The sequence below is a fragment of the Trachurus japonicus genome, chromosome 22 (assembly GCF_045865225.1).
Source record: "Trachurus japonicus isolate A0001 chromosome 22, Traja_1.0".
Classification (NCBI taxonomy): domain Eukaryota; kingdom Metazoa; phylum Chordata; class Actinopteri; order Carangiformes; family Carangidae; genus Trachurus; species Trachurus japonicus.
Genome location: NC_140928.1, coordinates 8,056,546 through 8,071,060, shown reverse-complemented (window position 1 = coordinate 8,071,060; position 14,515 = coordinate 8,056,546). Strand labels below are relative to the sequence as shown.

The 14,515-nt window shown below is 43.4% G+C and overlaps 1 protein-coding gene across 4 annotated transcripts in view; it reads right to left on the bottom strand.

Moving 5' to 3' along the window:
- The window catches only part of fndc3ba (fibronectin type III domain containing 3Ba), a 100,210-nt gene that overhangs the window by 60,290 nt on the left and 25,405 nt on the right, over positions 1–14,515 (bottom strand). For all 4 annotated transcript variants that reach the window (XM_085766690.1, XM_085766692.1, XM_085766693.1 and 1 more), the window contains exon 3: positions 11,663–11,738. In XM_085766690.1, the coding sequence (XP_085622816.1) occupies positions 11,663–11,738 (76 nt within the window). The remainder of the gene's footprint in view (positions 1–11,662; positions 11,739–14,515) is intronic.

Below are 14,515 nucleotides of genomic sequence, written 5' to 3'. Positions count from 1 at the left end.
AAGTGACAAGTGACGGGTGTTTTATCATCACATCTCCTGTGCTATCAATCATTTCCTAAACAGCAGGTGTCTTCTTGTTTTGTTTTTTTATGGCAGACAAATATTTTTTGGTATAAACACTTCATAAATCTTCAAAATGTTTTCCACTATTTGAAACATGTGTGTAATGGATTGAATGATTGTTTGATTTATACTCAAAACAATCTCTAACATTATGCTGCCTGTTCCTCCAGCTCTGCACCACTCCTTAAAGGTTGGGTCTGGAGTTTTGTGCCCAAAAATACGCTGGAGCCGCGGACCGATTCCTGACCGCCACCGACAACTAAAGCCTCGACTGGTAACAAGTATTAGGGCTGTTGTGGGGAGCTAGCTCGATGCTAACTTCGGCTAGCGGTAGCGGTTAGCATCCGCCGCTAACACCGTCTTCCCAGCTCACCACAACGGCATAACAACATAACACGGAGGCTCCCGTTGTTGGTGACGGTCGGTTATCGGCCCACGGCTCCAGCGCTTCTCTCGGACTGTATTTCCTTTCCTTTGCGGTCCTGACAACTGCTGCTGTCGGGGGCAGGAGGCTACACAGAAGAGCCCGAGAGGAGGGGCGCAGTTGGAATGTTTTGTTTACAAACTGCACCGAAAAAAAACTCCAGACTCTACCTTTAAGTATTTTTGAAACTTCCAAAGAACTTCATAAAAAGTCAATCAACTTAGAAATCACCTCAGGTTATATTACAGCAGCAGTGCATTGAATATGATCCACACATTTGATTTTATGAAAAAAAAAAAAAAAAAAAAAAAACTGAGACACATCAGGATCATCTTTTGTGAACTACACAACACCAAGGTTATAAAATTATGGAAAATTCTTCAACTAAGACCTTAAGTGACCTATTATCTTTCCAATGTTCCTTCAAGAGTTTTTCCCTCTAAATGTCCAAAATCCCCTAAATTTTATTTGAGGAAAAAAAAAATCCCTCACTTCAAAGAGGTAAACTTCTTCAAATTTGATGCTTACATCTCCATCTTATCCAGCCGTGATCACAGTGTAAACGGCCCTGGAGCGTACAAGCCCAGATCTGTTTAATGTTCAGCCTGGAGCCGTGGGTGCCAGCCTATACCTCCACCCAGCCCTCATCTCTCTCTGCTGCTCCCCCACCCACAGGACCGACCTACTTCTGCTGCTGCTGCTGCTGCTGGGTCTGTTCCAGAGGAGAGCAACGTAACGTCTGGAGGGACACCGAGCCCAGCCACGCTTTTTTCTCAGGATCTCGACATGCACAAAAACACACACACACGCAGCCACACATACTAAGATGTATGAGGTTCACATACACAAGAGGCAAACACCTTTCAAATAAAGTAGAGCGACCCAGATTAACACCTGAGCATATATGCATAACCTCCTAAGATGTCATGCTGACTTGGACGCACAAACACACACACACACACTTGACTCGTGGAACAAACTGACATTTGAATAGTTTAGACTGTCGGAAATCACGGTCACCTTTGCACAAACAACACTCTACAAAATGGTACGTGCACACACACATTTATGCAGCTGTAAATCATAACAACATGCACACAGACACACACACACAGAGCCATACTGCACTTTTCCAATATTATCATGAGGCTATTCTTGGGCTTGCAGATATAATTGTTTTGGGATTGGTAACCATGCAACACACAGTGCACGGAGTGACATACTTCACTTATCATGCTTAACGTTCATGCACACACGCATGTGCACCTCTGACATGCATGTGCAAGCATGCACATGCACACGCACACATATACACAATCCAGACACTGATGACTCATTGTATCCATTCCCTAATCAACTCTACATGTCTAGAGGGAGAGAGAGAGTGAGAAAAAAACAGAGAGAGAGATGGAGAGAGAGGGAAAGAGAGCAATGAAGTGCAACAGCTGTTGGTGTGTAAACAAACCCAGAGTCTAATAATCATTTCCTGCTTTCCCTCCCTTGCTCTCTTCTCTTTCTCTCACTCCCTTGAATCCTCAGGATGAAACTAATTCTCAAACCTTGACCCACTAAAGGAACAGCAACGCTTTTAGTCACTTTTACTCAGTTTTTCCCCTCTGTGCACAACTCGCTACGTTTGTACCCAGCTGTGCTCCTCTCCCCTCTTCTCCTCTCCCATCCTCCCTCCGCTTTCCTCCGTCTATCTCTCCACATGTTAATGTGGGGCATTCCTGCCGTATGAGTCACAGTCTGAACAGCACCGAGTTTGTGTCCACCAGAAAGAGCAGAGAAAGTGTGCGTAGGGAGATCAAGAAGGAGGAGGAAGAGAAGGGAAGGGAAGGGAAGGGGGAAGAGAAGAGAAGAGAAGAGAAGAGAAGAGAAGAGAAGAGAAGAGAAGAGAAGAGAAGAGAAGAGAAGAGAAGAGAAGAGAAGAGAAGAGTGGAAATAAAGACTGGAAGTCCTACATTAGCAGGGACTTTCCCCCCACTCCCCAACTCTGAATTCCACTGTTTGTGTGTATGTGTTTATATGAGTGCACGTGCATGTGCATGTGTTATGGTTGCTGAGTGATCAGACAAGCCCCAAACAGTAAAGATATGATGATGGAGGTTGTGTGTGCGTGTGTGCAAATAAAGAGAGCAATATGGAAAAGCATCTAGGGTCGAACTGTCTCTACCAGTGCCTCCGACCATTCCTCGACCTCCCAGGTTGGGCCCGCCCATTGACCGACACACACTTCCGCCCATCCAATCAGATCAGAACAAAAGAAGAGGAGAAAAAAAAGAGGGGGCTTCCCTGTGAAACACACATGATGTAAACAATCCCATGTGTAACCCATGAAGCCTTGCAGGAAGACTCACGCTTTATTCCTTTTTAAATACCCATCTCCTTTGATGTATCCCATCATCAGCACTTGCAGCTACAACAGCCACATGTGATCATAAAGCTTTATCCAATCTAACCGAATCGAATCTGAAAAGCAGCATGAACAACATGTGGAGAAGATTCAACATTTTTTAAAAAGGCCCTCGAGTGTTATGATGAAGTTTAATTTAGATTTACAAAGACAGCCAGCAAATCATCAAAACTTCAGTTAGAGTTATGGGGGTGATACCGAGAAAGAAAGGAAAAAAAAATACTACAAGATAGAAACACAGAGTGAAGCAAGGGAGGAAGTGAAAGAGGTCGTAAAGAGAGGAAAAGGAGGAGGGAACGAGGGTGGAGGGAAGGAGGGAAGGAGGGAGGGAGGGAGGGAGGGAGAAGTGCTCCAGCTGTACCCTGAGCTTCAAGGGAGCCAAGAATTTCATCCCTGGAAAAGCTCTCTTTCTTTCTCTCCGTCTCGATCTCTGGAAAATTCTGCAAGCACTCGCCTCTACACAGCTGCTGTTCACACACACATCCACTTTCACACCGTCGTACATACGAAGACAGACATAGTATTCTCCAGTGAGAGTTTTTTGCCCACTCTTTTCACCCCCTTCCCTCCTCCCCACCCAACTCCTTCCCACCCCCTTGTTGCCCTAAGTGGGCCGGTCCCTGGAGCTGGCAGACCAGACCAAGTCAGCAGCGCAGGGGTGGCTGGGGTCATCGCATCGGAGGAAGTGGCCTCGCCCGGAATGCATGGCAGCAGACACGACCAGACATGTAGCGTCTGATTCTCTCACTCTCGCTCTATCCCTCTTTCTTCTTTCTTTGCTGCCTCTCTCCACTCTTTTTTTTTTTTTATTTAAGTTCCTTCAAGTCTATCATTTTATTTCCAGGCAATTTATTCCTCCCGTCTTGTGCCTGCTCATGTCCTACTCAGTGAGGGCATTGAGTTTATAAGTGAGCACAGGGCAGGGCATACAACAACAATCAAGTCTCTCTCTGCCTCCCTCTCTCTCTGAGACGCGCACACACACACACACACACACACCAACACATACACACTGAAGTCAAGTTCTTAACTACCTTGTGCCAAATGAACCAAACCAAACCTCTCTGTCCTTTTGTTTCTCACAAAGAACATTTGAGTGGAAAATACTGGAAATAGAAAAAGCCAGGTACACCACACACTAACACACACACACACACACATTCACACTCAGACACACAATCTGTGCCCAGAGGGACCACATTCCATTACACACCACCTGGAGTGAGAGTCCGTTCCCATGGTGACCAGTTTCCCAAATCCAGTGGGACACAACACAAACTTAAGACCAACACATCAGGTTTTACAGTTGGCTTCAGGGCATGAAATTTTCAATGCAAAGCCTCTGCAAGAAGGCTAAAAGCTAAAACTACACACACACACACACACAAGCAAACACACATTACAAACACACACAGAGTAGGCTACTTCTCTATTATATGATCCCTCTCCGCCATGCGTCTCTCCACCCATCTCCATTACCCCTTTTTCCAGCACAATATGAAGCATATTCCATAAATACAGACTCAGCACAGCAGTCGTCAACTTGAAGCAATTTTAAACACAGAGTGGAGGAAAAAAAAGTTCTCTCCAAAACATGAGACGGAGACTTCGGAGACTGTCTGAGCCTTCAGACTTGTTGCAGCAGCAGCGAGTTCTCCTTCGGTTTCCTATAGCCTGACAGAAAACAGGATGGTGAACATGATGGGTTGAGTTGCTAGGAGCATGCACCAGGGACGCAAGAGAGTGAAATCCTTGAACAGTACTAGTTGAAGATTAAGATTAAGGGGAGACACTTCAGGTGAATAGGGTAAAAAAATTAAAATAACAGATATCACCATGAAACTTCCCAAGTTTATCACTTACATTAAGACAAATATTTTTTGTATTACAAGTTTTGTCAAATTTTATGTTTAAATATGTAAATGAGGCAATATCTAATGAAATATGCGCTAATTTGCATACATTTACAGAACCGAAATCTGAACAATGGATATAGCAGCCCCTTTCAAAATTCTTGTTTCATTTTGTTGACATATGAGAGTCATAAGTTTTTACAGAGGGGATTTTGGATATCTCTTTTTATCACTCATGTTTTTAGGAATAAAATGTTGTATACATCAGGCTTTGAATGATATATCAACAATCCCCTAAGTAAAAACCTTCAGAATATAGACAGGAATAAAACTGGAAGGTTTGGTGTCTGTAAGTGCTGCTGAAGTGGAGATTTCGGGCTCAGAGTCTGAGGAAAAACTCATTTTGAGAAAACGGCCTTTAAAGACTTGTACCGTAAAAGTCCATAGATTGTTAATGTAAATTCTACTTTTACGAATGGTGGCGGATCCAGAGGAGATGGCAATTTGGAGCATACCGGTATATCATTGTTCAGGAGAGAGAGAGCTTCACAATGATACCTGACATGACATGGGTCAGACAACAAGCACAGCACAGCATGTCACAGTAGCATGCTAACTTTTGGCGAATTTAGGAGAAATCTACCGACAAAAGAGACAAAATGAAGTAAAATAACAACCTTAATGTGGATTTTCTACCATTTATTTTGACTTTTCTTTTTTTTTTAAGTATATTTTTTGGCTTTTTTTTTTATTGATATCACACAGTAGAGTTAGACAGGAAAGGGGGAGGCAGAGAGAGGGGGAATGACATGCATGAAAGGTCTGCCCGACACGGGATTCGAACCGGGGACGCCTGCGTTGGCCCAAAATCTCAAAATTGATCAGTGCATGAAAAAACAGTGTAGTGTCTCGCCTTAAAATGAAATATTGAGATGCATCAGAAGTTTGACATGGTAGATCTCCTGTTCATCACCGTCCTGCTGCCTTCTCACTGCCCACGGGCCCCGTGTTTCTCTAACTCATGGGAAGTTGTCATTATGGACATACATTGTTGTCATAGGACAGTGATGTGATAAGCTGCTCTGAATACGACATCAGTGATGTAGTGGTTAATTTAATCGTATCTGAAAAGGTCCTACAATCACACAAATTATGTATAAAGCGCTGAATAAATATGCAACGAACGCACACTAAATTGATAATGGCAGTCATTATGCCTGGGGCTAAAAACAACTGCTGCAACAATAACAGCTCACTCCTTAATTTGTCCACTTACACCCATTTACACGTACACAAACAGTGGGAAAGACAACAGTGCACACAAAGACTTTGCACATGCGCTTTTTGGCATGATGGCCAGAGTTCTACTTCAAAAAAAGAGAGGGGTAATTACAAACAATCCTGAAGTGTGTTGCACAGTACATTTCAATACAAACACACTGTAAATCCTTTGTACTCACACACAAGTCAGCTGGACTACAGGCATCAACCAACCTTCCAGCCATTGCACAGCAATTTTCATTTCACTGTGATTGTCACACGGGTGGGATTCGGATTTCAAAGCAGAGTCTGAAAAAGCTCCTAAACAACCCCCCCTCTGGTTACAGGCAGCGACGGGACCATCCGACACACTACTCTAAATTAAGCCTTTCTGAAAGAAGGGTATTTGTGTCTTCTCCCCCAGCTTGTTTAGAGACATCTGGCTCGGTGTAAACACAGGCCGCGAGACTTTCCACCATATTTCTCTCAACCAGCTATTTCCATTTCCATCAAAGGCCTGTAAAAGGTGCACGCTCCTGCAGAAAGGATGGTATAAGAGAGAGCCTCGGCGTGATGCAGGGAAACCAGCGAAGAATAGGGATATTAGCATCACTAACACACACAGGAAGACCTCCAGACAAACAGAGGGAGATGAAGGCAGAGAAAGAGAGATACAGAGATGTCTCCTTGACTCCCTTTATTTGATGGGCTTATAAATTTAATAAACTTGTTTACACTTTAAAATCCACTTAAATTTTTAATATGTTTTTCTAATCTCCACAGCCTGATAATTTGAAGAAACAATTTAGTGCCATTGATATTAAAAAATGAAAATAGCCTGCTTTACAATTCCAGTGTGAGTGGTACATACAGTACATGTTCCCAAGCAGTCAGTTTTAAATTTCTTCATACTAATCTTCAACAATTCAAGTCATTTCCGACCATTTCATACAGCCTCCTTCTTACATGTTTTAGTTTTACTCTTCAGATATTGTTTCATCTTTATAAGATTGATTCAGCAATTTCTTCACTTAATTCAGCATTGTTTCAACAATTTATTCAGCTCATTCAGCTTCCAGCTTTCAGCATTCACCCGTATTTCCTTCAGGAAATGCATTCTCTAGTGTAACTTGTTGCTGCGCTGTCAATAACAGCCCCAATTACTAAACAGCAAAAACGCAATATGGAGAGGACATCCAACTATTTAACCAAAAGGAGAACAAGTTGAGTTTTGTTTTTGTTTTTTAAACCATGATGATAACAGTGCAGTACCTATTTTCAAATGAATTTCCAAAGAAAGTATAAGATTTCCACCTCAAGCCCTCCGGTGCAACTACTCTTTCACAACAGCTGGCCTGATGGATTTCTGAGTCAGCGTGGAGATAGGAGGTACCAGAATTAGGATGCACCCACAGAGAGATAGTGCGTAACAGTCAGGGAGACACAAAGAGTGGAACAAACAAACAGCAACACATCTGGTGGAGAAAAAAAACACACACATATACACGCACACACACACACACACACACACACACACACAACAGACCACGACATGATTCACATTTTGCTCTGTCCAGATGACACACAGCCGGTGCAGAAAGCACATCACACTGGGATAACCAGACTGCAGAAAAACAACATTGCGCTACACTTCCTATTATGTCACTACAATACCGCACCAGTACAACCATCAACGAGCAGCTGGCTGCTTGGAGAACAGACTACATAACACGAGTGCAAGATATAGCTCTATCAATTTAATCTAATAACCAAATATGATCGTTTTTTTCTAAATGGGCTAAATAGTTACTAGAAAACAGCTGGTAGGAACATGTTTTGTTTTTATTTATCTAATTGGATAGTAGGAAGTATTTGGTTTCATTAATGCACATTTGTAGCCAATTTAATTTCAATAAAAAGCAAGATTCCCTCTAATCTCCACAGGAGCAATGACGCATAAACACACACAGAAACATGCATATTAATGAGGAGAAACAAACACACAAACGCTTAAGAAAAGAGAAATGAAAATGGCATTATGTGTCACAGATTGTATTTCTCCTGGGATGCAGAAAAACCAGGGCAGAACTTTCTTACTCTTTGTAGAAGAGGTTTTTCTGGAGTGAATGGCTCCCCATACATACGACAACGTTTGGAACGGATCGCAGCGGATCTATCTGTATTATGTCTAAGTTAAGAGGATGTTTTGCCACTTATCCAAGATGCTTCACTGCATGGGCTCTTAAGCTGCATTTTGAAACACTTGACTTGTTTCAATGGCTGAAAACAGATGTTGTGGCAAAACGAACCAGAGACCTCCAGTATGGTCGCTATCAACCGACTAATCAACTTCTGCTTATCTCAACTCGAGACAAGAGATCGGGCTGTGGTGGTGGGGGTAGTGGGGGTAGTGGGGGGTTATAGCTGCTGCCCGCTGCCACCCAAGCCTTCCTTATGATGTCACATCCTCCTCTGGCAGGGCACAGCTTCCTGCCCTTCACCCCCTCCCCTCCCCCCTCTCCTGCCCCTCATCATCCCTCATAAAAGTCCAACAAAGGGCAAACAACACAGTAAACCAACACAGCCTTGTAAAACACACATAGACACACACACACACACACACACACACACACACACACATTAACACACTCACATTCCAGAGCAGGGTGCTCTAACACACCCTCTAGAGTCTTGTCCTTTGATGTGAGTGTGGGAAAAGCTCAGGGGAATGGTCTTAGTGGGGGAGGGGGGAGAGAAAGAGAGAGAAGAGGAGGGGGGTGCGGGGGTGCATACATGAGAGAAACATGATGAGCCAGTGAGAGATAGACGGGGAGTTTTGGGGGGTTGTTATGGTGGTGGTGGTGGTGGTGGGAGGAGAGAGTGTGTGTGTGGTGGTGGTGGGGGGGTTAGTTGAAGCTGACCCTCAGAGCACTGAGAGGTCAGTCTGTTTAAACAGGGCACACAGACACGTAGACACACACGCTGCATGCAAAGAAACACACAAAGAAACAACCGTAAAGATGCAAGAGAACAGCAGGAAGGAAGCAGCAACGAAGAGAGAGCAGGTTAAAAACATCACGACGTAGCAGAGAGAGTGTGAGAGAGTAAGAACTAATGAAAATAACTGAAAACTTTTCTATATTTGAGAGCAAGCATAAATTATTTGATATGCACCATGCTGTTTTAAAAAGGGATTCGTTGGGCCCCGAGGATATGGAATTTGTTAAACATAATAAAATTCTATGTAAACTTTCAGTCCAAATAAAAAGAACATAATTCAGCCAGTAGCATTTAGCAGTGCTGTGGCTAATGAGAAGCACTTAACATCACTCCGACAAATACAATAGTCTCTGTTCTGCTGTAGGTTTGCTTTAAGGTAGAAGCAGACAAAGGTGGAGGAAGGGAGGAAAGGAGGGAGGAAAGGAGGGAGGGAGGGAGGGAGGGAAGGAGGAGAAGACAGAGAAGTGAACAGAGGAGAAGTGGAGGCTGAAGGTTCATATGAAAGAATCTCTTTTGGCCGCTGTGTCGACGGCTCCAAGCTGGTTCTGCCCTGGCAGGGCATCTGTGCCTGTGTGTGTGTGTGTGTGTGTGTGTGTGTGTGTGTGCATGATTGCATGCATGCACCGCAGTGCAGCAGCTAAACAGAGGTTACTTTATATAAAAGCTGGTGCCTTGGTTGTGCCCTGAGGTCTCTGTAATCTCGCTCTCTGTCACATACACTCGCGCACAAGTACGCCGTGCAAACACACATGCAGGCACACAAGCGCGCAAGCAAATGCGCAAACACGGCGCTCTGAGGTCTCAATAATCACACCGAGTCTCTGTCTAAAGAGCGACTCAGCTCGCCTTCAAAACACGCTGCCACACTCCACCTCTCATTAAACCCAGTGACCTCCTCCAGAGGGAGAAAGACGGAGAGAGAGAGACAGAGAGAGAGAGCAAGAGTGTGAGCGTGTGTGGCCCTCCACATTTATAATATGTGCATTCAAACATGACCCTGAGCCCCCAGCCCACCCGCCCAATTAACTGTCGTCAACTGTAGCAAAAGGCACCAAGAAAGCGCACACAGATGCACACACTGTGCCTCCGATGCTAAATTTTGCATGCACCCACACAAATAAACAGACAGCCGCCAACCAGACCCCGACTGCGTCAACACTGTGTCTTATTGCAAATCAGCTCCGGTAACCCCATTCGTCTAATCGCAGTGCACATTAAACTGTCATTTCATCTGTCTTTAATCTGTCTTTCCACCACTAACTGATCCATATCTGTAAATTTCTCTGTCAGCTACATCAGCACATCTTTCCTTCCCATCCACCCATGTACCATTTCTATCTGGCATTGTCTGTGCCCACAGGTCTGCCAGGGGCGATCTGCTTCTGATTTCAGGGGGAAAAAATTGAATTACATGGCGGGTGGAGAAAAAGGGGAGGCGGGCTGTAATTAGTTATAACATAAAGTACGTGGATGGTGGGAGAGTTTCTTTTCCAAGTGGGAGTCGGTGCCTGAGCCAAAACTGCTCTTTCTCTCAAAGAAAACCTTCAGTCAGAGGGCAAAGAAAAGAGTGAGAGGAGAAGAGAGACGGACAGACAGGGGGAGAGAGAGAGAGAGAGAGAGAGAGAGAGAGATTGAGATGAAAACAATGGCGCCCTTTCAAAGTTTCTGAGTAACAGCTTACTCTGCTGACATCATCAAAGTGAGACGCGATTCCACAAGAGTCGGGGGAATTCCCGTTTCGCTGCCACCTCATTCTGTCTTTAAGAGCCTCTAAGTGGCTTACATTTCCAGCCTTTTTATGTGCTGGTATCAGATGCAGCCGGAGAGTGAGACCATGACCGTCCATTCTGTACCAATCTGTCAAACTATGCTTTCAACTAGCGTTTCTTAATTTCAGAGATAACACGCGTGGATGCGAGCATTTTCCCCCCCTCTCACTTCCTTTTCCTCACCCTTACTGTGGCATTATTGACTGTGCCCCTACAAGACTACAATAAAGCATTGTTGTGGAGACTTTGCATCAGTGTGAACCACGATACTGCTGAGTTTCTGGGGAATTTTCGACTTCTAATTTGCTTCGGATATCACAGCAAATCATAATTTCTGATTTTATAATGTTACATTAACAATGTGGAATTGCAGCTGAGAAAATTTCTGGCAGGAAGCAAAGACATCCTATAGCCTAGACTTTAAACGCCAGCTGCTGAACTTCGCATTCCCAGGCTGTGTTGTTGGAAAACTGAACCCCGAAGACCGTCGATAATGATGATGGATGTCATTAAAAAGGATTTAAAAGCATAATTTCTCCAATCTCTACAATGGTATGTTAATGCACCACTGTTCTTCATCAATCTTTTAAAAAATGCACTTCAGAGAAGCCTGTGTCTTCAGACAATACAAAAGTAGCTCAGTATTCCCTGCGAGGGCTGTGAGTGATATTTTCATAATAAAAAAAATTAAACCATTTGGCTGCTCGAAAGAAAAAGAAAAAAAGCGTTCAAAGACAGTAACCCCTAATGTCAGGTACGTGCAGCTAATATCAAAGTGATGGGAAGTACACGGTCTCACAATGACACGTATCAGTGCAGTCACCAGGCCGCATGCTAATATGATAATACAATAATAATAATATAAGCGGGGACTGACCCTGGATGCATTGCAATGAGCCATCTTCTGCCCGGATGGTGAACGTCTCCCCCGGGTTCACCTGCACCAGGATCACCTGTAACAACACACAAACACACACACACACACACACACACACACACACACACACACACACAAACAAACACACACACATATACACAGATTACATAATTAGAAAGAACAGATCAGATATATAAATTTCATTTCATTTCATTTATTGAGGACTGCACAACAAGTCGGCAGAATTTGCTTTCGGCACAGCATAGTGGCACATAGTACTGTGTGGCATCAAGTTATACATTTAACATACATAAACAAACATCAACATCAGACCAGACATTTTACATATAGACTATACATTTAACATAGACGGAATAAAAAAATAAAATACAATAGCATACAGAGAAAAACTCCAAAAATTCCATCAACACATCCAGCTTCAACAATCACAACAGGACACACACTCTGCTGGGCGTCCAGTAGGTTTGCAGAGATGACATAACACACAGTAACCATCAGATCATGGAGTAGGGCGAACGCACAGAGTTCCCACATATGAATTAGGTGTTAAATAAGATAATGGTGAGACACTGCTGCCATCTCTCTCTCATAGACACCCTGACTGGACAAAAACCTTTCTGTTTTAACCACACTGACTGGCAGAACACCACTAAAACCAGTACGCACAAATATTACACACATGGACAGAGACAATTAAACACAAACACAGAGAGAGAGAGAGAGAGACAGGTGAGCACGTCCAAATGAAGCCAAATCAGAAGACACTGTTTTGATCCTGAGGGGAGTATACTATGCATGCATGCACCTTACCGTCATATTCTCCGCATACAGATTGTTGAGAGTGTACACGTGGCTGTAGACATGAAACAGGTGACCCTCCATTGCACACGCACACGCACACATGTGTTCACGCACACATGCATGCACACACGAGCAGCCCTGTCTACGCTCTACAGGTGTGCCGTCATAAAACCCTCATATCCTGCGTTCTGCGTCCTGTAGTGTCTGCATGCTCTCCCATCTCAGCGCTAACCTGCTCCTCTCCCTCAGACACACACACACACACACACACACACTCACACACTTCCTACTCTGTCTGCTGCAGCGGCTGCTGTTGCTATGGGAACCCCGGCATAGTACAGGGCGACCCATGTTTCCTAAGGACTAAGAAAACCCCCCGTATCAGACCATGTGGCTGGGTGGGTGTGTGTGGATTGACTGCATAAATGCGTTGTGTATATTCAGTTTAAACATGCATGAGCCAACATATGTGTAGCATGTTTGTTATGTGTTTTGACTAATCACTGACACTGATATGAAATAAAGTTGGAATAAAAACAAAACTCCTTCAGTCATCCTATCTTCCATGTCTAGATTTGGACGTGCACACCTTCGTAAAATTATTAGAGCATCTTCTGCTGAACACATTTCTCGTGGGGAATTCTTATTCTATTTATTTAGCATTGTCAGGCAGCAGTTCAGAGCCATTGCTGTTCACAGTGTTAATTCAATCTAATTGTGTCCTCTGGCATTTAATGACAGCGTGTAAACAAAAACGCTGAGAACCCTCTGGGAGGAGAGTCATTATATTTATAGAGCGCCAAAGGTAAGAACTCGACTAATTGCACTGACATTTTAAACAATGTAAATTAGAATTAAAAAATCCAGACTTATGTAAACAACTTTAGTCAAAAGTTTGGCATGTGTTCGCCACACAATAGGATTGTAAGCCCAGTTGCTATGTGTTAAACATTGAAGGCAATAAAAAGTACGCAAAATAACATTAGATGAGGAATCTGGGTGGATTTCATGGGTAAAGGAATAACAGTTAATAATAAATCAACTCTATTATGTGAAAATTCTCAGAAGCGAAGAAACAAAAAAACAAAAAAAGAAAGAACTCCTCAGAGGAATCGCTGCTCAATTAAATGAAATATATCACACACAGATGTTTCAGGCAGACAACCTCCCTCAGCTTGCAACATTGGCAACAACAAAGCACATGTGAGCTGTATAACATAATGAAGTGGAAACAATGCAGCCAATAAAATGTTTCTAAATGAAACTGAATATGAGGCTTCCCATTGGCTGCACTGTTGCACTTCCATCATGTGGCCAATACAGGAGTCCATAGTCTAAATGGAACAAAATATGCAACTTCTCATTGGCTGGCTGCATTGTGCATTGTGCATTGTTTCTTTATGTCACAGACGAGGTCCGTGGAGGAAGTTTGACTTTTTCAGAAAAAGAAAAATGAAAGAAAACCAGAGTGACAGGTTCCATTGATGATATATTCATAGGTAGCTTAGATGTGGCTCCTACATAATGCATATCACATTTCTCTTTAAAACACAAACTATGGAGAGATATGCTGCTGTTGCATCCGCACAATAACCTGAAGAACACAGACACCAGCAGATCAAACACACACACACACATAAACAAGTGTAGGCAGGTAGACACAGATAGACACAGATAGACAAGACAGGAAAACTGATAGACAAGCAGTCAGACAAACACAAACACATAACTATGGATTCAGACTCAACACAGACGCGTGCCCACACACACAAGGGGTTGAAGAAGAAAGAGACTCACACAGTGTAAGACAAAAACAAATACACAAAAACACGGACACACACATATTGCAGAGACAAATCTATATAATCATCGGTCTAAATTCCTGATTCCACACTGGGAACCAAGTTAAAACTGCAGGGTGTTACAAAAAAAGAGCTCCCTAACTGCTGTGTGTTACAGCCAAAACCCTCCCTAACTGTTATGTGTCGCAGCCAAAACACTCCCACCATGCTTCCTCTGGGCTGTGAGGGA